Below are 25090 nucleotides of genomic sequence, written 5' to 3' on the forward strand. Positions count from 1 at the left end.
ACTTGAGAGCCAACCAGCCAACCAGAAGCGGGGACGCCGCTCTCGACGTCACAGAAAGAGCCACAACAAGTCCTCCCGGGCCGCTTTGCTACTTTCACTAAAAGGAGGGGGGAAAGAAAGTTTATCGGGGTTCTAGAACTTTGGAAAGCCCATGGACGAAGCAGAGGAGCAGCCGCAGCCGGACAGCCTGGACGGCTGGGTGGCCATCAAGGAGGACGCCTTCGGGCAGCCCGAGCCGCCGCAGAAGCTGCGCTTCCTGGTGGCCTGGAATGGCATCGAGAGCAAGTTCGCGGTGACCTGCCACAACCGGACCTTGCAGGAGCAGGCGGCCGAGGCCGGAGGCGGCGGCGTTGGCGGCCCGCAGCAGATGAGCTGGGCCGGCCTCTTCTCCCCGCAGGCCCTGCAGGGCGTCCACCGCCAGCTGTCGGCCTTGGCCCCGCAGCTGGAGCCCTGCCTGCCCGCGCTGCCCGCGGCGCTGTCCGGCCAGAGCGGCCTGTGGGCGCTGCTCTTCCCCGGCTGCCCGGTGCTGGCCGAGGCCGAGCTGGAGGCGCTGTGCCGCCGCCTGGAGAGGTACCTGGGCTGGGCCTTGGAGGCGTGCGGCCGCAAGGCGCTGCTCGACTCGCTCTTCGCCCACGACCAGGACGAGGAGGACGAGTACTTCGAGAACTTGCAGGAGTTCCGCAGGAAGGCGCTCAAGGGGCGGCTCAGCGGCGCCAAGGAGGCCTTGCGGAGGGTACGGGGCGCCGTCGGGGGGCGTGGTGGTGGTGGGGGCGCCGGGGGGGGGGAAAGGAAGGGGGCCTGGGGGGCGCTGGCAGGTAAACCCCTGAGGGACGGGGAAGGAGTGGGTTCAGATTCCCTAAGGAGAGGCAGTGCGGCGCAGTGGTTAGCGCGTCGGACGAGGACCTGGGGGAATCCAGGTTCAAATGCAGTGGTACCTTGGGTTACAGACGCTTCAGGTTACAGACTCTGCTAACCCAGAAATAGTACCTTAGGTTAAGAATTTTGCTACAGGATGAGAACAGAAATCGCGCGGCAGCAGGAGGCCCCATTAGCTAAAGTGGTAAGGACCCCCTAACCATTAGGTCCAGTCATGGTCAACTCTGGGGTTGCGGCGCTCATCTCGCTTTATTGGCCGAGGGAGCCGGCGTACAGCTTCTGGATCATGTGGCCAGCATGACTAAGCCGCTTCTGGCGAACTAGAGCAGCGCACGGAAACGTCGTTTACCTTCCCGCTGGAGCGGTACCTGTTTATCTACTTGCACTTTGAGGTGCTTTCGAACTGCTAGGTTGGCAGGAGCAGGGACTGAACAACGGGAGCTCACCCCGTCGCAGGGATTCGAACCGCTGACCTTCTGATCGGCAAGCCCTAAGCTCAGTGGTTTAACCCACAGCGTCACCCGCGTCCCTTGCAGCTAAAGTGGTACCTCAGGTTAAGAACAGTTTCAGGTTAAGAAAGGACCTCCGGAGCGAATTAAGTACTTAACCCGAAGTACCACTGTATTAAAATACCTAATCAGGTTCCCTAATCAGGGCTGCCTTCAGATGTCTTCTAAAAGTCTGGTAATTGTTCTCTTTGACATCTGGTGGGAGGGCATTCCACAGTGCGGGCGCCACCATTGAGAAGGCCCTCTGCCTGGTTTCCTGTAACTTGGCTTCTCGCAGCGAGGGAACCGCCAGAAGGCCCTCGGAGCTGGACCTCAGTGTCCGGGCAGAACGATGGGGGTGGAGACGCTCCTTCAGATATACTGGGCCGAGGCTGTTTCGGGCTTTAAAGGTCAGCACCAACACTTTGAATTGTGCTCAGAAACGTACTGGGAGCCAATGTAGGTCTTTCAGGACCGGTGTTATGTGGTCTCGGCGGCTGCTGCCAGTCACCAGTCTAGCGAATTAAGTTCTTAACCCAAGGTACCACTGTACCCCACTTGGCTACGAAGCTCGTTCGGAGGGGGGGCCTTTCTCCAAGCCACCTGCCTCGGGGCCTCACCTACCTCGCAGGGCTGTTGTGGCAGGGGAGATCAGATCATCTGTATACGCCCCCTTGAGTTTCTTGCAGGAAAAGGTGTGGATATAAATGCAAGAAATAAGCAAATAATCCAGGCTTTTGCAAGTTTCGGGTTCCCCACATGTTGGACCACTACTCCCATCAGCCCCACACAGCACGGCGCAGTGGGTGGGAACTGTAGTTGCAACAACGCCTGGGAACGTTAGATCGGGCAAGGCTGCTCTGATATGTGTGTGTCTTCATTTCTTACATTTGTAGACCACTTACCGGCTGCGCAAAGTCAGTCCATTGTTCGAAAAATAAGAGTTTAGAGTCGCCTTGCCCCCAAATGGCAACTAGACATTCCATACATTGGCGACTGCAACCTTGGTTTAAGGAGCCATTTGATATCTGAGTTTCTAACACTCATTCTTGCCTGGAACCCTGGAGGGTCGCTGCCAGTCAGTGTCGACACTATTGAGGTTAATGGGCTGATTTGGCATAAGGAAGAGTGCCCTGCATTTTTGAGCTCTATGCAATGGACACACAGCAGTGAGCTGGAGCCGTTTAATTCCACCCCAGTTTTCAAAGCGCCATGGGAACCCGAGGCCAAGGAGCCACAGATTTTGTGAAGGTTGACGCTTAGCTAAATACAGCGGTACCTTGGGTTACAGACGCTTCAGGTTACAGATGCTTCAGGTTACAGATTCCGCAAACCCAGAAATAGTACCTTGGGTTAAGAACTTTGCTTCAGGATGAGAACAGAAATCGTGCTCTGGCGGCACAGCGGCCCCATTAGTTAAAGTGGTGCTTCAGGTTAAGAACAGTTTCAGGTTAAGAACGGACCTCCAGAATGAATTACGTTCTTAACCCTTAATTAAAGCCTTCCTTGTGCTGTCTATTACAAGGTGCTGCGTGCAACTCTCCAAAATCCAAGCACCCCCCTGGCCCACCAGCTGTGTGTTGGGTGAAGACGCTGTTTGGATTACAAATCAGCTGTCAAAATCCTCACAAGTCTTCTGCATATTTAGGCTTAAGTGTAGGGGAGAGGCCTGTGTTTATAGGAGCAGGCAGTGTTGCACCGGGTAGGGTATCTGATTGCAGTCATTAAACGAACTGGAAATTCCCCTTGACCTGCAAAAAATGCCTTCTCAGAAGTCTGAGCGAGTTTCTCTTTTATAACAGCTGTCCCGGGTTTCCAGATCACTATAAAGCAGAGGATCCCCGGTTTTAAAACGTGTTTATATTTTTTTATCCCACCCATCCTCTAAGCGGGGGGGGGGGTGATGTACCCAATACTTTCTATGCTCTGCCTCCCCAGTTGGGAGGCAGCGATTCTTCTGAATGCCAGTTGCTGAAATCCTCCAGGAGGAGAGTGTGCTCTTGTGCTCAGGTTCTGCTTGAGGGTTCCCCATACGCATTTGGATGGCTGCTGTGAGAACAGGAATCAGCCCTAGATCCATTGGCCAGATCCAGGAGGCTGTGCTGATAATAATAATAATAATAATAATAATAATAATAATAATAATAATAATAATAATTAATAATAATTTATTTATATCCCACCCTCCCCAGCCAAAGCTGGGCTCAGGGCGGCTAACAACAGTAATATAATACAACATTCTAAAATCATTTCATTAAAATTAATTCAACTCAAATTGATGGCAACCATTAGGATAAAGTGAAGATTGCAAAAGGAGGGAGTCAGGCTGTGCCCTGACCAAAGGCCTGGTGGAACAGCTCTGTCTTGCAGGCCCTGCGGAAAGATGTCAAGTCCCGCAGGGCCCTAGTCTCTTGTGACAGAGCGTTCCACCAGATCGGGGCCACGGCCGAAAAAGCCCTGGCTCTGGTTGAGACCAGCCTAACCTCTCTATGGGACCTTCAAGATGTTTTTGTTTGAAGACCGTAAGTTCCTCCGTGGGACATACCAGGAGAGGCGGTCCCGTAGGTATGAGGGTCCTAGGCTGTATACGGCTTTAAAGGTTAAAACCAGCACCTTAAACCTGATCCTGTACCCCACCGGGAGCCAGTGCAGCTGGTATAGCACCGGGTGAATGTGATCTTGCAGCGAAGACCCCGTAAGGAGTCTCGCAGCGGCGTTCTGCACCCGCTGGAGTTTCTGGGTCAGTCTCAAGGGCAGCCCCACGTAGAGCGAGTTACAATAATCCAGTCTGGAGGTGACCGTCGCGTGGATCACAGTGGCTAGGTCAGGGCGAGAGAGGTAAGGAGCCAACTGCTTAGCTTGGCGGAGATGAAAAAATGCCGCCTTTGTTGTAGCTGCAATCTGCGCCTCCAATCTCCTTGCCCCTCCCCTTTTTGAAAATATATACAGTCATACCTTGGAAATCGAACGGAATCCGTTCCGGAAGTCCGTTCGACTTCCAAAATGTTCGGAAACCAAAGCACGGCTTCTGATTGGCTCCTGCAGCCAATCGGAAGCCCCGTCGGACATTCGGGTTCCAAAGAACATGTGCAAATCGGAACACTCACTTTCGGGTTTGCGGCGTTAAGGAGCCAAAACGTCCAAGTACCAAGGCGTTCGGAATCCAAGATACGACTGTACTGTTTCCCTAGGAGGCTTTCAATGTATTTTCTATTTTTTAAAAAAGGAAAACGATCTACATTAAAACAGTTTATCCTCCCAACAAACTTGCGAGGTAAGTTAGTGAATGAAGCTGGTGATGGCTGCAGAAGGTCTTGCATCTAAACAATGGCAGTAACAAGGCCGAAACAAAATAAATAAAATAAAATAATTCCTTCCAGTAGCACCTTAGAGACCAACTAAGTTAGTTATTGGTATGAGCTTTCGTGTGCATGCATCCGTCCAGCATCTTAATTTTCTGCCTTCTGTAAGGCCTAAGTCAGCCACCCTCTCAACCTGTTGCTGACTAGGCCTCATTTCCACCATGTTCTGGGGTAATGTACACATTCAGCTGAATCCTGTGACCTGGTCTCTGAGACTTCAGAGTTGCAAGGGGAGGGCTGGCCCTCTGGAAATTACTGAACGACGACTCCCATCATCCCTGGCCATTGGCCTTGCTTGCTGGGGCTGCTGGGAGTTGTAGTTCCTGCCATGTTGCCTCAGGATCTTCCTGCCTGTGGAACGCTAGCATGTCAGGAACACCCTTGTAAGCTCGCTTTCTCCCAGAGGAGCTAGTTTGCTATGTGCGGAGATAATACTGTCTTTTTCGCTCTATAGGACGCACCCGACCATAGGACGCACCTTGTTTTAGAGGGGGAGAACAAGAAAAAAATATCTCCCCCTCTCTGCTCAGCGCCCCTTCAGCGAAGCAGCAGGAGAAACATAGCCCCTTCCATTTCTCCTCCTGCTTCACTGAAGGGGCGCTGTGCAGCTCTCCCTCTCTGCAGAAGCCAGGAGAGTCTTGCTCTCCCGGCTTCAGTAAAAGGAACCTGAAGCCTGGAGAGCGAGAGGGGTCGGTGCGCACCGATCCCTCTCACTCTCCAGGCTTCAGCGAAAGCAACGCAAAGCCTCTGGAGCGTGGAGGGAGCGCTCCCTCTGCACTTCGGAGGCTTCGCGTTGCTATTGCTGAAGCCAAGGAGCCTGCATTCGCTCCATAGGACGCACACACATTTCCCCTTAATTTTTGGAGGGGAAAGCGTGCGTCCTATAGAGCGAAAAATACGGTAATTTTTAAAACTTGGAGGAGCATTTAGACATACCTCTGGCTTCGCTGTACAATGGCACAGTCCTCTAGAAACATGGGACTCTGTGATTTGTGTGCTTGGCTGGTGCTGCTCTTGGCAGAGAGTGCGATTTGTCATCAGCAATTCACAATTACTCAAAACAGAGAAGTGTCGTCAGGTGCTAAGGGGGAAAGGCGAATTCCCCGGCTCTTGACTCGCCTCTGTGGGTGTGGGAAATGGCTCACATGGGTCTTGAATTCTGAGATGAGCTCTTGAATTCTGGAACACTTTTGGTGTGTTTTCCATGAGGTTCAATCTACCACCCTGCTGTTCAGCCTTTATTCCCGTGAGTGGCTTCCTGTTTGTAAGAAAATTAAACTTATTTCATTGATGACATAGTCAGCATTATACATCTATTAGGACCACCGAATGTAATGATTTAGCTGCTGCTGTGTTCCATTCTACTGTGATATAAAGCAATTAGCACCCTGAGGTGTAGCTCATAGAATTGTAGAGGTGGAAGGGACTCCTGCGGGGACATCTAGTCCAGCCCCCCACAATGTAGGGATCTCCCCCATCCAATTTGAAACCATACTGGGCGCTGCTTACCTTTCCTAATGTGCTAGCAGTTTTATTGCTGCGCCGCTACCAATAGCAACACTCTCCCCCCCCCCACTTAACTTGAATTGCTTAAGCATTTTCCATTGCTCTGCAACCTTGACTTTCCTCCTGTACCTTGGAAGTCGAACGGAATTCGTTCCGGAAGTCCGTTCGACTTCTAAAAAGTTCGGAAACCAAAGCGCAGCTTCTGATTGGCTGCAGGAAGTTCCTGCAGCCAACCGGAAGCCCAGGCGGACGTTCGGCTTCCAAAAATAGTTCAAAAACCGAAACGCTCACTTCCGGGTTTTGATCGTTCGGGAGCCAAGGCGTTTGAGATCCAAGGTTTGACTGTATTGGTACAGTGGACGCTTGGGTTGCGAACGTGATCCATGGAGGAGGCACGTTTGCAACCTGCAGCGCCGCGTTTGCGTACGCACAGGTTGTGATTTACGCACTCATGCGCAAAGCGCGATTTAGCGCTTCTGCACATGCACAACCGCTGAAACCCGGAAGTAACCCGTTCTGGTACTTCTGGGTTTCGGCGCACCTGGAGCGTCTGTAACCCGAGGTATGATTGTACAGTGGTACCTCAGGTTAAGTACTTAATTCGTTCCGGAGGTCTGTACTTAACCTGAAACTATTCTTAACCTGAAGTATCACTTTAGCTAATGGGGCCTCCTGCTGCCGCTGCGCCACCAGAGCACTGTTTCTGTTCTCATCCTGAAGCAAAGTTCTTAACCTGAGGTAATATTTCTGGGTTAGCGGAGTCTGTAACCTGAAGCATATGTAACCTGGAGCGTATGTAACCCGAGGTACCACTGTAGTTGCAAATCATATGGATAAAGATAAAGGGACCCCTGACCATTAGGTCCAGTCATGACCGACTCTGGGGTTGCGGCGCTCATCTCGCTTTATTGGCCGAGGAAGCCGGCGTACAGCTTCCGGGTCATGTGGCCAGCATGACTAAGCTGCTTCTGGCGAACCAGAGCAGCGCACGCAAACACCATTTACCTTCCTGCCGGAGCGGTACCTATTTATCTACTTGCACTTTGACGTGCTTTTGAACTGCTAGGTTGGCAGGAGCTGGGACCGAGCAACGGGAGCTCACCCTGTCACGGGGATTCGAACTGCCGACCTTCTGATCGGCAAGTCCTAGGTTCTGTGGTTTAACCCACAGCGCCACCCGCGTCCCTAATCATATGGATACAAACTGTCAATTAAAAACTTGCTAGATCAAGACCAAGCCCAGTCCAGCGTTTGATTTCTTAGAATGATGGGGGAGGGGTCTTAAAAGAAGGAGGACTCCCCTGAAAACTCCCTAGGGTGGACTGAGCATGCTTAGGGGGTGCAGAACCCTCACTGGCTGTTGTGGCGTGCGGGGGAGAAAGTTGAAAGAGGAAGTGGAGTGACTGGAATTCGAACCTTTGTTGCGGGTTCGCATTTGCCCAATCCTAGTTGCAGAACCAGTGCGGGGAATCCTTGGCCCTACTGATGTTGCAGAACTACAACTCCCTTATTCTCTGATTGCTAAGACAGGAGGGAGTTGTAGTTCAGCAACATTCCCCAATCCTGTTTAGAGCCATTTAAGCTAGCGGCTGTGACTATGTCTTGTGGCGGACAGTTCCGCAGGTTCTGGAGGTGCCCTGATAGGTGCAGCATTATTATTATTAATTAAATTTGTATAGGGTCGTATACCTGCTGCTCTCAGGGCAGTCCACAGGATAAAATCACAATATATAAACACAACAGGTGCGTTTGTCTTGCGAGGTTTGTGCCGCACCTCCATAGGACCCACATCTACGTAAATTTGCAGTACTCTTAAACGGCTGCTGTCCACCCACACTACCCTGGATGGCTCAATTGTTTGCAAAGGGAACGATTCCACTGCTAATTTTGGAGTCTTCTTGCCTCCGTAGGTTCTCTACCAGCACAAAGATGCTGACAAGCTGGTCGCTTTGATGGAGCTCTACAAGGAGGAAGATGATGCTTATTGGGAGCTGGTTACCGTGGCAACCGAATTCTATCAATATTTGCTGCAGCCGTTTAGGGATATGCGTGAGCTGGCAACTTTATACAGACTGGAGATCCTGGTAGGTTTCTCTTCCCGGTGTTTCGAAGTCTCTATAAAATAAGATCCTGTGAGATGAATGGCTTTCTCCCCGTGGAGTCAGAAAGATGGGATCTGTTGGCACCAGACTGCTGTTTTGTGTTGTAGGTGTCGTTGGCACAACCATAGCACATTGTGATGGATTTATTTTGAAACATCCAGGCATTATTTTGCTTTATTTGTTGTTTCGCAGGGCTCTTCCCTAATGTTACTGCATTATTGCAGTCGGCGCTCTTGTGCTGCAGTGCAACTAAAGCAGCACAAAAACCAGGCAAACTTAGAATAATAGAGGTGGAAGGGACCTTGAGGATCATCTAGTCCAGCCCCCTGCAAGGCAGGAATATGCAGCTGTCAATAATAATAATAATAATAATAATAATAATAATAATAATAATAATTTTTATTTATACCCCGCCCTCCCCAGCCAAGACTGGGCTCAGGGCGGCTAACACCAGGTATAAAAACAGTTGATTAAAATACAACTTAAAAACAAGATTAAAATGCAACATTAAAATGCAGCCTCATTTCAGTAGAAACTCAAATCAAAAACTTTTTGGGGATGAAAACCAAAGGCCAACTATCCAGACTTGTCCTGTGTAGGCCAGAAAAAAGCCAGGGAAGTCCCCAAATAGGAGTTCCATCACAGAAGGAAAACGGAAAGAGGGGGAGGGGATCAAGTTGATTCCAAGCCAAAGGCCAGGCAGAATAACTCTGTCTTACAGGCCCTGCAGAAAGAAATCAGATACTGCAGGGCCCTGGTCTCATGAGGCAGAGCGTTCCAGCAGGCCGGAGCCAATGTTGAAAAGGCCCTGGCTCTGGTTGAGGTTAATCTGACTTCCTTAGGGCCTGGGACCTCTAGGGTGTTGCTATTATGGGGTGTTGCTATTATGGGGTGTTGCTATTATGGGGATCAAACCTGCAACCTTGGCGCTATCAGCATCTATCCCAATGTTTCCCAACCTTTTCCCACTCATGGGCCCCTTTCCAAGGGGGGAAAGGGGGCAGCTGCCCCCCCAATAAGTAAAAATCAATACAAATTAATACAGATCTGAGGTTCTGCTCCCTCTAACAAAAGCCATCCTACCAGTAGAAAGGTAGCTATTTAATTTTTTTATTTGTAAATAGAACGTATTTTATAATTTTTTTATAATTTATACTCTTATCTAGATTTCAAAGAGAAATTATAGATTATAATACCAAAATATTGAAGAAAACGTATAATTTATTGCTAGAATGGGAAACTAAAGATGAAGAGGTCAGATATGTAATGATCAAATGGGCACAGGACTTGGGACATAATATACAAATGGGAGATTGGGAAAAACTATGGAAAGTCGATTTAAAATTTACTGATTGCGTGATTCTGAAAGAGAATTATATCAAAATGATGTATCGATGGTGTATGACTCCTGTTAAACTTACAAAAATGTGTAGAATAAGTTCCAATAAGTTCTGGAAGTGTAAAGAGAAAGAAGGTACATTTTATCATGTGTGGTGGAATTGTAAAGTAATAAAAAACTATTGGGAAATGATATATAACGAACTGAAGAAGATGTTTAAAATAACTTTTATTAAAAAACCAGAAGCTTTTTTGTTAGGCATTATAGGACAGGAGGGACTTGGGTGGCACTGTGGGTTAAACCACAGAGCCTAGGACTTGCTGATCAGGAGGTCAACGGTTCGAATACCCGCGACAGGGTGAGCTCCTATTGCTCGGTCCCTGCTCCTGCCAACCTAGCAGTTTGAAAGCACATCAAAGTGCAAGTAGATAAATAGGTACCGCTCTGGTAGGAAGGTAAACGGCATTTCCGTGTGCTGCTCTGGTTTGCCAGAAGCGGTTTAGTCATGCTGGCCACATGACCCGGAAGCTGTATGCCGGCTCCCTCGGCCAGTAAAGCGAGATGAGCGCCCCAACCCCAGAGTTGTTCACGACTGGACCTAATGGTCAGGGGTCCCTTTACCTTTACCTTTATAGGACAGGAATTGCCAAAAGAGTGGAAGAAGTTATTCATGCATGCTACAACGGCAGCTAGGATTCTACTAGCTCAGAAATGGAACTCTGATATAGACAGAACACCTTTTGCCCTCTTGTGAATGCCCGTTTTGACTCAGGCGCTAAAAATGTACTCCTTTTTTTTTTTGCAGAAATCCTTGCAAGCTGACAGGCTGGGTCCTAAAAGGATTGAGGCCCTGAAGAAGGAGGCGGAGGAGTGGACAGATCAGGCTGAAGAAGCTGTCTGCTCCATCCAAGACATCACGGTTGGTTACTTCAAGGAGACAGTGATGGCCCTGGCAGGTGAGCAGAGAGGCAGGCAGGGGCAACCTTCCCTCTCTTTTAAAATTATTTTCCATTTTTGCGTTTTACAATGTTTCAGCAATAAAAATTACAGTGGTACCTCAGGTTACAGACGCTTCAGGTTACAGACTCTGCTAACCCAGAAATATTACCTCAGGTTAAGAACTTTGCTTCACGATAAGAACAGAAATCGTGCTCTGGTGGCGTGGCGGCAGCAGGAGGCCCCATTAGCTAAAGTGGTGCTTCAGGTTAAGAACAGTTTCAGGTTAAGAACAGACCTCTGGAACGAATTAAGTACTTAACCTGAGGTACCACTGTAAGTCTAAACCAGTAGCATCTCTAAAATCCTGCTGCCCCGCCCCCCCCCCCCCCCCCCGTGACACATAATTCTTATTATTCAAAAAGTGAACTGCTATTCACATGGAAGAAGCCTAAGAGGCCATTCACTGTTAATAATTCCTCCTCGAATTGCCCCCCTTAGAAATCAAATTCCCCCCCCCCCCGTGGGGATCACGGGTCTAAACAAATTTCACATGCATTTTCTGTGACTTCCCTCCCTCTGTGGTTTCTTATTTTATTCCGTATTCTTACTACATAACCAATTCAAACCTATTTACAAGTCTAACCTTTTTACTTCCTTTAAGTTATTTCTCACCGCTCGTGTTTATGTCAACCCTGCTAATCTTTTCCATTGTTGACAAATTGTCTTCACATATTCAACAAATGTTCCCTCGTATTTACGGGACTGCCTCTCCTGGTATGCCCCGCACAGGACCTTAAGGTGCATGAATAATCATAGTTTAGAGGTCCCAGGCCCTAAGGAAGTCAGATTATCTTCCACCAGGGCCAGGGCCTTCTCAGTGATGGCTCTGACCTGGTGGAATGCTCTGTCCCATGAGACCAAGGCCCTGCAGGATTTAACTTCCTTCTGCAGGGCCTGGCTTTCAATTTGATCTTAGCCTGATCTTTTATTCCCCTTCCTTGACTCCCCTTTTTATGAAGATTACCCGCTCTGGGATCCCACAGCTAATTCTCCCCTGGTCTCCTCACTTGCCCAAATAGGACTAACTTAGCCAGCTAGCCCTGGTGATCATCTAATGTTTATTGGATGGATTTCCCCCCTAAATTGATTTTTGAATTCTAAATTTATTGTTATTCACGTTTTATACTGTATTTTATGCTGGTTTTTGTTGCATCAATTAAGTGTTTTAAATTTGTTGTTAGCCGCCCTGAGCCCGGTTTTCTGAACCAGGAAGGGCGGGGTATAAATAAAAATTTATTATTATTATTCTGTTTAAAAAACTCTCTCTCATCTTAATATTCTTCCAGTAACTTTTGCCCCATCTCTGCGTAGTCCATCAATTTTAGTTGCCGCTCCTCTTTTGTTGAAACTGCTTCTTCTTTCCATCTTTGGGCGTACATCATTTGGGCAGCCGTGGTAGCGTACATAAAGTTTTTTCCCTGATCTTTGGGTACCTCTTATCCCATTCTACCTAAAAGAAAAGCTTCTGGCCTTTTAACAAAGGTTATTTTTGACAGTTTTTTTCCAACTCATTGTAAATCATTTCCCAGAAAGCTTTTACTATCTTGCACAGCCACCACATATGATAAAAGATACTTTCTTTCTCAGCCATGAGTGAGGTGCAATCTTCCAACGAGTTCCCCTGGGCAGGCCATCTTGAGTTTCCCAGTAGATTGAGGCCCATCTTAATTAGAGAGGGAGGGTCTGTGCTGAGTGGGAGATTCCATCAAAATATCTCAGGCCATCCCTGGGGGTGACCTTCAGGGCCTTCTCGGTGGCTTCTCCCAGACTCTGGAACTCCCCTCCCGGAGAAACTAGACTGGTTCCCTCTTGGTTGTCCTTGAAGACCTTCTTGTTCCAACAGACTTTAGGGAATTGGCAGCTTTGTGCCATGCTATTTTTATTGAAATTATTTGTATGTTTTAAACAGATTTCATACATGTACAGTGGTACCTCTACTTATGTTCACCTCCGGTTACGGATCCTTCAGGATACGTACGCGGCAAACCTGGAAGTATTTTTCTGGGTTTCGCTGTGCATGCATGTGCAGAAGCAGTCCCTCTGATTGCGGAAACCTTGGGATCCAACCAGAGCTCCGGAACAGATCCCGTCCGCAACCGGAGGTACCACTGTATATAGTTTTAATTCTGCTAGTGTTTTTTGGATAATTAAAAAAAATGGTTTTAGCAATACTTGTTTTTGCAGTCAAACTTCGAAACTCGAACATAATCCGTTCCGGAAGACTGTTCGACTTCCCAAACGCTTGAATTCCGAGGCGCAGCTTCCGATTGGCCGCAGGAGCTTCCTGCACTCAAGCTGAAGCCACGTTGGGTGTTTGGCTTCCGAAAAACGTTTGAAAACCGGAACACACACTTTGGGTTTTCATCGTTCAGGAGCTGAAACGTTTGGCAATGGAGTTGTTCGAGTTCTGAGGTTTTGACTGTATCTGTAAGTTGCCTTGAGTCCCGTAAGGGGAAAAGATAGGGTGTAAATAAATTAATAATAATACAGTGGTACCTCGGGTTACATACGCTTCAGGTTACAGACTCTGCTAACCCTGAAATAGTACCTCAGGTTAAGAACTTTGCTTCAGGATGAGAACAGAAATCGTGCAGTGGCGGCAGCAGCGGAAGGCCTCATTAGCTAAAGTGGTGCTTCAGGTTAAGAACAGTTTCAGGTTAAGAACGGACCTCCGGAATGAATTAAGTACGTAACCAGAAGTACCACTGTAATAACAACAACAACAACAACAACAACAGGTGATAGTTATAAGCAAGATTTTTAGTTCTTTTCTTCAATGACTCAATTGGTTTTAAGTGTCAATGTTCTTAGTATGAAATAGTGCATTTCAAAGGGTTTCATGTAGATTTGTCTGTCTCATGTCACTAATCCTTGCAACAACCCTGTGAGGTTGCCCAGCCTATACTGGGGGATACCATGATGGCTGTTTGGGCTTGAGAGAAAGCGGCCTGGCTGAAGGCCACTCAGTGGATTGAGTAGGATCCGAACCCAAGACCCCTTGGCTGTATGACGTCATAGAAAAAAGTTTCACTTGGCTTTAATATGTTCCTACGTCTTTGTGTGGGGGACAGAGAAAAGGCTCGAAGTTGTTCATAGCCTGCATAAACATCTAAAGCACACGACACCCTAAGAATCCTGGGAATTGTAGTCTGTTAAGGGTGCAAGGAACTGTAGCTCTCTGTGAGGTAAATTGCAGTTCCCAGGATTCTTTGGGGGGAAGCGGCACGCTCTAAATGTACGCTGAAAGCACGGACTTTTATTTTGTGGCCCTCCTCTTGACAGCGATGCAAAAGCAAATGGAGCAGGACCGGAAGCGCTTTGGCCAAGCTGCCTGGGCCACGGCTTCTCCCAGGTTAGAAAACTTGAAGTACCTGTTGGCGAAGGAGACTCTGCAGCACATGAGGGCCAAAGAGCTGTGCCTGAACCACAAGAGAGCGGACATCCGGAAGCAGGTAAGGGCATCGCCCCCCATTCTCTCGTCTCGCTAGAGAAGCCTCCCAGATGCGGGAGTCTTGAGACGGGTGAACTCCTTTAAATGCTTAGATGCATTCCTGCAATTGCAATCTGACGAGGCTAAACAAACCTCATAGAGCCTCAGCCCAATAATAAGAATATTATTATTATTATTATTATTATTATTATTATTATTATTATTTATACCCTGTCCATCTGGCTGGGTTTCCCCAGCCACTGTGGGCAGCTTCCAGCAGTATATTTAAATACCATCAAATATTAAAAGCTTCCCTAAACGGGGCTGCCTTCAGATGTCTTGTAGAGGTCAGATAGTTGTTTATTTCCTTGTAGTCCCAAAACATCGGGAGGGCCGAGTTTGCCTATACCTGACATAGGCTAGTAATAATAATAATAAATTATTATTTATACCCTGCCCATCTGGCTGGGTTTTCCCAGCCACTCTGGGCAGCTCCCAACAGAAAATTAAAAACACAATAAAACATCAAACATGAAAAGCTTCCCTAAACAGGACTGCATTCAGATGCCTTCTTAAAGTCAGAAGTCTAAAAGGCCGTCTCAGTAGTGGCGCCTGCCCTGTGGAATGCTCTCCCATCGGATGTCAAGGAAATAAACTACTATCTGACTTTTAGAAGGCATCTGAAGGCAGTCCTGTTTAGGGAAGCTTTTAATGTTTGATGTTTTATTGTGTTTTTAATATTCTGTTGGGAGCTGCCCCGAGTGGCTGAGGAAACCCAGCCAGATGGGCAGGGCATAAATAATAATTTATTATTATTATTATTATTACTAACCTATGGCAGGCATAGGCAAACTTGGTCCTCCAGGTGTTTTGGGACTACAACTCCCATGATCCCTGACCACTGGTCATGTTAGCTAGGGATGATGGGAGTTGTAGTCCCAAAACATCGAGAGGGCTGAGTTTGCCTACGCCTGATCTGTGGCAAGTGGCTTTAGCTGAGAAGTGAACAGACAGCTTAAAGGAAGCAGAGGGCAAAAAGGATGGTTTCGATACAGGTTTGCATTGTTTCATCATGGACGACAGCAGATCGGGTCACCTGTTCCAGTCACCATTGATAAGCAGAGATTTATGGAGGGAAAGAGAGTGGATATGTACAGGTTATTCGTATATTTCATTGTTTGCAGATGCCCTGGAAATGTGTGTTTTATTTTTACTTACGTGTTCTACAACACACACACATATACAGTGATACCTCGGGTTACAGACGCTTCAGGTTACAGACTCCGCTAACCTAGAAATATTACCTCAGGTTAAGAACTTTGCTTCAAGATGAGAACAGAAATCGTGCGGTGGCAGCAGGAGGCCCCATTAGCTAAAGTGGTACCTCAGGTTAAGAACGGACCTCCGGAACGAATAAAGTTCTGAACCCGAGGTACCACTGTGTGTGTGTGTGTTTACACACACACACACACACACGGAAAATGCCCCTTTGATGGGAGGGAAGCATGATGAGGGAAAACGGCCGAGTGACGTCGTTTTGCTTCTAATAGTTTGTGGGCTTAATGACGCTTCCTGCAGATGGAGGCCCTGCACGAGCAAGAAAATGACATGGCTCGAGTCGAGGAGCTGGAAATAGAATATTATGAAACTCAGCTGGAGCTGTATGAGGTGCAGTTCGAGATCCTGAAGAATGAAGAAATGCTGCTTATTACACAGTTGGAGACTTTAAGGAGGCGGATGAAAGGTAAGCAAGCAATGAGCCACACCTGCCAGGGGCTGGGCGGCTGTTTCTCTGCTCTCCTGCAGTAGCCGGGGCGGCAGTTCGGAGCCTCTAGGCAGAGAGCAGCAACAGGGGAAAGGATATTGTGTTTTGTGTCCTGCTTGGAGGCTTCCCAGAAGGATCTGGTTGGTTAGTGTGGGGAGCAGAATGATGGACCATTGGCTGACACCTCTGACACTCGTCAGTTTTCCCACTCTACACGCCGGCCTCCCAAGTTGTCAGCCTCCACAGTAAAGCGTTGTTTTTACATCGCCACTCCAGGGGCAAGGCCAGAACAGTTAGTCACACAGAGACACAGCGGGCAGCCTCCTTTCTGAGAAGTGGTCATTACGCCATGGTGCTGGCTTGAACGAGTTTACCTATGCCCCTTATGGAGGTTGGAAGAAGGGAAGTGTAGAGAGCAGGGCATCATGCAGAGATGCAGCAGATAGCCAACTTTTGGAAATTTGGGGAACTTGAAAAATATTATTTTCATGAGCTTATTTAATACACGTGTGTGTACAGTCATACCTTGGAAATCGAACAGCCTAGTTCTTGAACGTTTTGGCTCCCGAACGATCAAAACCTGGGAGTTTTGATCTGGTTTTTGAATGTTCTTTTGGAAGCCGAACATCCGACGCAGCTTCGCAGCTTCTGATTGGCTGCAGGAGCTTCCTGCAGCCAATCGGAAGCCACACTTTGGTTTCGGAAGTCAAATGGACATCCGGAATGGATTCCGTTCGACTTCCGAGGTACGACTGTATAGGTATAGATAGATAGGTAGATTTGCATATTTCACATAAGTAAACATTGTCTCCTTCCTTTAGAGATCCAGGATGAAGTAGTTTATTATGACACATGTGAAAACCCTGATGAGCTCGAAGCCACTGAGCAAGTCCTGGAAGAAACCCGTGTGCCTTCCTCTGAAATCGCTCAACTGAGGCAGAAGACCCAGCAGTTGGAGACAAAGCGTGGGATTATCTGCTCAAGGAGAGCTTACCTCAGAAACAAAAAGGCAAGTGGTCCAGAAAAGTTCGGGTGCCCTATTATTATTATTTATTAAATTGGTATATCGCCTTATACCCGCAGATCTCGGGGCTTTTCATAGGATAAAATCACAGTATAAAAACACAACATACATAAAATAAAAAGAAGAACAACCCAATATCCCACCCCCCAAAAAAACCCCAACACATTTTAAAAGGGCACTGAATGTCAAGTCCACCAAAGGCCTGGTTAAAAAGGAATGTTTTTGCCTAGCACCTAAAGGTGTCTAATGAAGGCACCAGGTGAACTTCCCTGGGAAGAGCATTCCACAGACGGGGAGCCACTGCAGAGAAGGCCCCGTTCTCGTGTTGCCACCCTCTGCAACTTTCAAGGAGGAGGCACACGAAGAAGGGCCTCAGAAGGTGATCTCAGGGTACAGGTAGGTTCATATGGGAAGAGGCGATCCTTGAGGTATTGTGGTCCTGAGCCGTTTAAGGCTTTATAGATCAAAAGCAGCACTTTGAATTGGGCCCGGGTAATTGGTAGGCAGTGCAGTTGGACCAGGATCGGTGTAATATGCTCAAACAGTCTTGTCCCGGTGAGCAACCTGCCCGCCGAATTCTGCACTGTCGACATTGGGGGGAGACACTTGTTCCAATAAACATGATACACACACACACACGTGTTGCATTTTAAAATAAAATGGGGACCTCAGCCAGCACTTACAGCTGACTAGCATGCTTCACAAGAGACTAGGGCCCTGCGGGACTTGACATCTTTCCGCAGGGCCTGCAAGACAGAGCTGTTCCACCAGGCCTTTGGCCAGGGCACAGCCTGACTCCCTCCTTTGGCAATCTTCACAGAACTCTAGCCCAATGGTTGCCATCAATTTGATTTGAATTAATTTTATAATGAAATGATTTTAGAATGTTGTATTATTTTATTGTTTTTAGCCGCCCTGAGCCCAGCTTTGGCTGGGGAAGGCGGGATATAAATAAAAATTATTATTATTATTATTATTATTATTATTATTATTATTATTATTCTGTTTGGTTTCTTTTGCATTAGGATCAATGTGAAGAGAGCCGCCACGCCCGGCTCCAGCAGGCTCAAGAGAGCTCACGGCATTTCCAGCAACATCACAGCATCCAGATTGTGAGTAGCAAGGAACTGGGGGAGAAATCTCTAAGGCAGGGATGGGGAGTGTGTGGCCCCGTGAGCAAATGTTATTGGGTTCCAAGCCTTAGCCACCATGGCCAATGGTGAGATGTGAAGTCAAGCAACATCTGGAGGGCCAGAGGCGCCTCGCTCCTCCTTTATGGAATTACAGTCGTACCCTGGATCCTGAACACCCTGGGAGTCGATCATTTTGGCTCCCGAACGCTGCAAACCCGGAAGTGCGTGCTCCGGTTTGCGAACGTTCTTCAGAACCCAAACGTCCAATGGGGTTCCGCGGCTTCTGATTGGCTGCAGGAGCTTCCTTCAGCCAATCAGAAGCCGCGCTTTGGTTTCCGAACTTTTTGGAAGTGGAACAAACTTCCAGAACGGATTCTGTTCAACTTCAAAGGTACTCCGGCTGAGCTGTAGTTAGTGCTGCATCATGCAGCGATTCACAGGAACGCAGGGAAAGAAAGTAACATTCTGTGTCCTGGGAACTCTTGCCTTTATACCAGGTTTCTAGGCCTTGTGGTTGGGAAGGTACACTTGGAAGCGGAATAGGCGGTGCTTGCTGGTAACTCAGAAACCAGGGAGATGCTATTGGGGGTTGGACTAGATGACCCTTGGTGTCCCTTCCAACTCTATGATTCTGAGTCCTGTACATATCCCTCTGCCCTTGCTGCCCTGAGGATTGCGAAACCAGAATAAAGCATGCAAAATGGTTTTTAAATGGTGGTGGTGGGGAAATGAGATGGATGCGAACTTCCTCAACTTGCGTCATCTATTTGTGACTCAGAATCCTACTTTTGGGGGCTGTAGGATTTGGATTCCCTGTGCATATAACTTTACTGCACCATCTAGGGACGTGGGTGGCACTGTGGTCTAAACCACTGAGCCTCTTGGGCTTGCTGGTCGGAAGGTCGGCGGTTCAGATCCCCACAACGGGGTGAGCTCCCATTGCTCTGCCCCAGCTCCTGCCAACCTAGCAGTTTGAAAGCACACCAGTGCAAGTAGATAAATAGGTACTACTGTGGCGGGAAGCTAAACGGCGTTGCTGTGTGCTCTGGTTTCCGTCACGGTATTCCGTTGCGCCAGAATTGGTTTAGTCATGCTGTCCACATGACCCAGAAAGCTGTCTGTGGACAAGTACCGGCTCCCTCGGACTGAAAGCGAGATGGGCTCTGCTACCCCATAGTCACCTTTGACTGGACTCAACCGTCCAGGGGTCCCTTACCTTTTTGGGGTTTTTTTTACTGCACCATCTTCTGTATATTTACCCCAGTCATTGTAGCAGATCTCTATACAGTGGTACCTCGGGTTACATACGCTGCAGGTTACAGACTCCGCTGACCCAGAAATAATTACCTCGGGTTAAGAACTTTGCTTCAGGATGAGAACAGAAATCGTGCTCTGGCGGTGCGGCGGCAGCAGGAGGCCCCATTAGCTACAGTGGTGCTTCAGGTTAAGAACAGTTTCAGGTTAAGAACGGACCTCCGGAACGAATTAAGTACTTAACCCGAGGTACCACTGTATGCGAGTGTTAACTTTTTTCCGGTGTCCAAATGCAGAAAAGAGACAAAAGGAAAGAGGACGAGAAGAAGAAGAAAGCGTGGATAAAGCAGGAGCGAGAGAAAACCCTAGAGAGGCTCAAGACGTTCAAAGAGGTGAGTCTCAATTCGAACTCCCAGCGATCTTCCTGCCACTGGGAAATCTTCCTTCTGGAGAAAAGACAAATCGAATGTGTTGAGTTTCTTTCCTCGTTCCCCTGCAACTGGCCAGCGGCAGCAGGAAACAACGAAGACAACTTCTGTTTTAGAAATTGTTATAATAAATTGGTTTGGCGTGGGTTGCTGTTGTCGTTTAAGCATAGGCAGGCTTATGTGGTGTAGGATCCCACCCTTTTGCTTTGAAGTGATTTTGATACTGTATTTTTAAATGGCTCAATAACTCACCTTGGACGCAGTGACGAAGGCTGGGTAAGAAATCACGACCGCAGTTATAATCATAATATCTTCCTTCCGAAGTAGCAAAGGAAAGCGCATTGAAGTGCACTGATGGAAATGATATGTTTATTGTATTTATAGCCTGCCTTTCCTCCAGGGCGTGGCTCTCCCCCTACCCATTTTAATCTCAAAACAACTTCAGTCGGTAGAGCAGGAGACTCTTAATCTCAAGGCCGAGGGTTCGAGCCCCATGTTGGGCAAAAGATTCCTGCATTGCAGAGGGTTGGACTGGATGTGTCTACAAACAACCCTGTGGCCTAAAGGCTGGCAACCGTCCCAAAGCCAGCCGGTTAAGGATCATGCCTGAGTTGGGATATGTTTTTCGCTCTATAGGACACACTTTTCCCCTCCTAAAAAGTAAGGGGAAATGTGTGTGCGTCTTATGGAGTGAGTGCAGGCTGCGCAGCTTTTGCCGAAGCCAGGGGAGCAAGAGGGATCGGTGCGCACTGATCCCTCTTGCTGTTTTCGCTTCGCTGGAGAGGTGCTGTGCAGCTTTCCCTCTCTGCACAGCGCCCCTTCAGCAAAGTGGGAGGAGAAACAGAGAGAAATTTTTTGTTCTCCTTCGCTAAAACTAGGTGCGTCTTATAGAGCAAAAAATACAGTAACCCCTGGTTTCCCAGGTCCTAGTTTGACCCTCCAACCACCCACTGGCTCTCTTTCCCCCATCGTTGCTCTCCGGCAGTTGAATTGCACCTTTCTGAAACGTGACAGCTCTGTCGTCGTTCCCCTTGCAGAAATGCCCAGCGCAGTTTGTGCTGAAGACTTCCCGGTCGCAGCCGTTGAACGCCAAGCAGCCCCAGGGCACCTCCCGTCGGACTCCGGCCGGTGCCCCACAGATGCCCTCGACAAGCAAGATGCCCTCGGCCAAGACCTCCCGGCCGGCACAAGCCAAAGGCTTCAAAGCGCTGCGGCAGAAGCCCTTGAAGGATATCCCTGTCCAGATTTTTGCCTCTCCGCCACCCGGCCCTGAGCAGCAAGGGAAGAGCAACGGGGGGCCGCCACTGTTGCCTCCCCCGCCGCCTCCCCCGCCCCTGCCGCCGCTTCCCCCACCATCAAACCACCAGCCTCTTTGCTTAAGGACAGGAGCGCAAATCGGCGAGAAGCCTCTGCCCCTCTTGTGCAAAGACCCTCCTGGGAGAAGTGGCTCTCCGGAGAAGGCAGACGGGACGTCCAGGCGCACGGCAAACGATTATGCAGGTAGGAGAGGCTGTTGTTTCCTTTTTCTGTGCATTGCTGATGTGTGCTGCATCGCACCATCATGCAGGCTGACCCAGCAGGGATGCCAAGCTTTGTAGCTTCCCAGAGCGGCCTCTGGCTCACAAATGTTCCTGGCTAATTGCGGGACCTTTGATCTGATCCAGGAAGGCATTTCTTAATATTGCAGACTGGAGCAATCCTGGTTGGCTTCCTGCAGGCTTCTGGTTGGCCCCTGTGGAAGGAGGATGCTGAATTATATAGGCCATGGGACGCGGGTGGTGCTGTGGGTTAAACCACAGAGCCTAGGACTTGCCGATCAGAAGGTCGGTGGTTCGAATCCCCACAACGGGGTGAGCTCCCGTTGCTCGGTCCCTGCTCCTGCCAACCTAGCAGTTCGAAAGCATGAAGTGCAAGTAGCTAAATAGGTACTGCTCCGGCAGGAAGGTAAACGGCATTTCCATGTGCTGCTCTGGTTCACCAGAAGCAGCTTAGTCATGCTGACCACATGACCCGGAAGCTGTACGCTGGCTCCCTCGGCCAATAAAGCGAGATGAGCGCCGAACCCCAGAGTTGGCCACGACTGGACCTAATGGTCAGGGGTCCCTTTACCTTTACCTAGTCAAACTAAGGCCCAGGGGCTGAATCCAGGCCAATCACCTTCTAAATACGGCCCGTGGATGGTCCGGGAATCTGCATGTTTTTACATGAGTAGAATGTGTGCTTTTATTTAAAATAATGTATCTCTGGGTTATTTGTGGGGCATAGGAATTCGTTCATTCCCCCCCTCCCAAAATATAGTCCGGCCCCCCCACAAGTTCTGAGGGACCGTGGACCGGCCTGCTGCTGAAAAAGTTTGCTGACCCCTGATATAGGCTTTTGTTCTGACCCAGAGGGGCTCTCCTTGCCTTGTTTATCCAGCAACAGACATTTCCACATTTAGAAACTTCACTGCCACCGTGAAATTTAAAAGTAACTCTTCCCCCCCACTCCCTCCTGGCATAGCGCAGGGACCGGTCCTTAAACATGTGAGTTGTAATCAGATGGAAGAAGCATGTAGTCCGCAGCTAAATTTATAGGTGGCACATATGGCAGCTTAACAAATGAGCTCTAAAACGATGTGCTTTTTAAACGTGTCGATAGTTATTGCTAAGTTAACTCCCCCCACCCCCCTCTTGTTTTTGTGAATGATTTTTCTACCTCTCTTGCTTGGTTGTGGTGGTTTTTAATTAAACGTGAAAAGCTTAGATCTTAAGGGTAGCTTTGTGGTGTGTAGGGGGGGCGCATGGGAACAGAAGCCTGCAGAAAAGGAACTGTGTGGGGGGCTTCTCCTTTTGGAGATGGAGCCATAGGTCCAGTGGGAGGTTGCCTGCTTTGTACAAGGAAGATTCCAGGTTCAGTTTCCAGGGGGCAGGGAGTCGGGTGGTGGCAGTATACCCAGTTTGCATGTAACACCGGTTTGTCTCCAGTGCTGGTCCTACTTGGAGAAGATCCATTAAATCATGGGTAGGCAAACTAAGGCCCAGGGGCCGGATCTGGCCCAATTGCCTTCTAAATCTGACCCGCGGACGGTCCGGGAATCAGCGTGTTTTTACATGAGTAGAATATGTGCTTTTATTTAAAATGCATCTCTGGGTTAATTATTATTATTATTCTTATTATATTTATAGATAGATAGATAGATAGATAGATAGATAGATAGATAGATAGATAGATAGATAGATACCCCGTCCATCTAGCTGGGCTTCCCCAGCCACTCTGGGCGGCTTCCAAAAAAATATTAAAATACTTTAATACATCAAACATTAAAAGCTTCCCTAAAAAGGGCTGCCTTCAGATGTCTTCTAAAAGTCTGGTAGTTGTTGTTCTCTTTGACATCTGGTGGGAGGGCGTTCCACAGGGAGGGCGCCACTACCGAGAAGGCCCTCTGCCTGGTTCCCTGTTGGTGCTGACCTTTAAAGCCTAAACAGCCTCGGTCCAGTATATCAGAAGGAGCGTCTCCATCCCCATCGTTCTACCCGGACACTGAGGTCCAGCGCCGAGGGCCTTCGGGCAGTTCCCTCATTGTGAGAAGTCAAGTTACAGGGAACCCGGCAGAGGGCCTTCTTGGTAGTGGCGCCTGCCCTGTGGAATGCCCTCCCACCAGATGTCAAAGAGAACAACTACCAGACTTTTAGAAGACATCTGAAGGCACCCCTGTTTAGGGAAGCTTTTAATGTTCGATGTATTACGGTATTTTAATACAGTGGTACCTTGGGTTAAGTACTTAATTCGTTCCAGAGGTCTGTTCTTAACCTGAAACTTCTTAACCTGAAACTTCTTAACCTGAAGCACCACTTTAGCTAATAAGGCCTCCTGCTGCTGCCACACAATTTCTGTTCTCATCCTGAAGCAAAGTTCTTAACCCAAGGTACTATTTCTGGCTGAGTGGAGTCTGTAACCTGAAGCGTCTGTAACCTGAAGCATCTGTAACCCAAGGTACCACTGTATTCTGTTGGAAGCTGCCCAGAGTGGCTGGGGAAGCCTAGCCAGATGGGTGGGGTATAAATAATAAATTATTATTATTATTATTATTATTATTATTATTATTATTATTATTTATTATTTATTATTATTTATTTCCCTCTCAGCCTGGGAATGAGAGTGATCTGTTGAACTGCGATTGAGGGTCTTAATTTTGTTTTCCCTCCTGCCACAGGATCCATGGACGAGGTTTTGGCATCGCTGAAGCGTGGCGAAATCCTTCTCCGCAAAGTGGAACCGCCCCGCCAGGCGCCATCATCCACCTCCTCCCTCAACGACAGTATCCTCGCAGCCATACGGCAGGGGGTTAAGCTGAGGAAAGTGACGCAGGAGCCCAAGCTGGACACGGAGAAAGGGCACTCCAGCAGCGAACTGGAGAGGAGCATAAAGGCAGCCATGCAAAGGATCAAGAAAGTGTCTGCCGATTCGGAAGACGACGAAAACGACCACAACAGCGGCGAATGGAATAGTTAACGGGCGCGGGCTTTCAAACTGCGTTCTGGGGTTTCCTTCGGAAAGTTACTGAGGGTTCCCCTTAGAGAAGAAGGTAACTACTGGCGAACACGCTCAGTTCACGCAGTGCAGCAATGAGGTCCACCTGCTCTGGCCTGGGTCCTGCATTAACGCCCTGGAACTTGTCCCAGAATCCCTTGCAAGCACACTGGAGTTCTGGGCCAGATAAGTTCATGTAGAAATGTGCCAGTGTGTCCCACACCCCCTGGATTTAGGAAGTTTGAAAAATCACATGTTTGACTCTATTCAGGTCAACCAGTTTACTGACATGGGACATTATGCTTTTATGGAATTTTGCACATTTTAAAGGAAATGTATTGGCCTCTTCTTAGGAAACAGAGGACTCTGTGTTTCCAGTGATTTGCCTACCAAAAATAACGCTTCAGAACTGTGTGTTTGTTTGTTTTTAAAGAAAAGCTGCCCCCTTGTTTTTGTTCCCAAGTCATTTTTTTTGTTGTTGTACTGAAATTATCAAAACCATTTCTGTACGTTTGCCAGAAACCATCCAGTTAGACAATCCAATTCTCAGAACAATAATAATCAGGTTTGCAGCAGTGAAGTAGACAGACTGTGAGGATTGGCTGCATTTGTGGGGAGCCGATGAGGGCTCCCGTTGAAATTCTGATAGTGTAGAATAATTATTTTTTGTGTGTGAAAATCACAACGGTTTCTTTGACTTAATACTCAAACCAATATTCTATGTGGGTGTCACCATTGTTTGCTAAAAAGGGTATTCCATGCAGTATTTAGTAGAACCTAACTTGGACACGGGACGCGGGTGGCGCTGTGGGTAAAAGCCTCAGCGCCTAGGGCTTGCCGATCGAAAGGTCAGCGGTTCGAATCCCCGCGGC

The 25090-nt window shown here is 48.3% G+C and overlaps 1 protein-coding gene across 1 annotated transcript; it reads left to right on the plus strand.

The window, feature by feature from the left end:
* Positions 1 to 151: 151 nt before the first annotated feature.
* Positions 152 to 24691, plus strand: WHAMM (WASP homolog associated with actin, golgi membranes and microtubules). The gene is made up of 10 exons (XM_053365114.1): positions 152 to 733; positions 8143 to 8316; positions 10479 to 10629; positions 13955 to 14124; positions 15681 to 15846; positions 16689 to 16876; positions 17917 to 18003; positions 19575 to 19670; positions 20744 to 21206; positions 23902 to 24691. The coding sequence occupies exons 1-10, from the start codon at positions 152 to 154 to the stop codon at positions 24198 to 24200; spliced, it is 2376 nt and encodes a 791-aa protein (XP_053221089.1). The 3' UTR covers positions 24201 to 24691.
* The last annotated feature ends 399 nt before the right edge of the window (positions 24692 to 25090 follow it).

Source organism: Podarcis raffonei, chromosome 14 (assembly GCF_027172205.1).
Source record: "Podarcis raffonei isolate rPodRaf1 chromosome 14, rPodRaf1.pri, whole genome shotgun sequence".
NCBI classification, from domain to species: domain Eukaryota; kingdom Metazoa; phylum Chordata; class Lepidosauria; order Squamata; family Lacertidae; genus Podarcis; species Podarcis raffonei.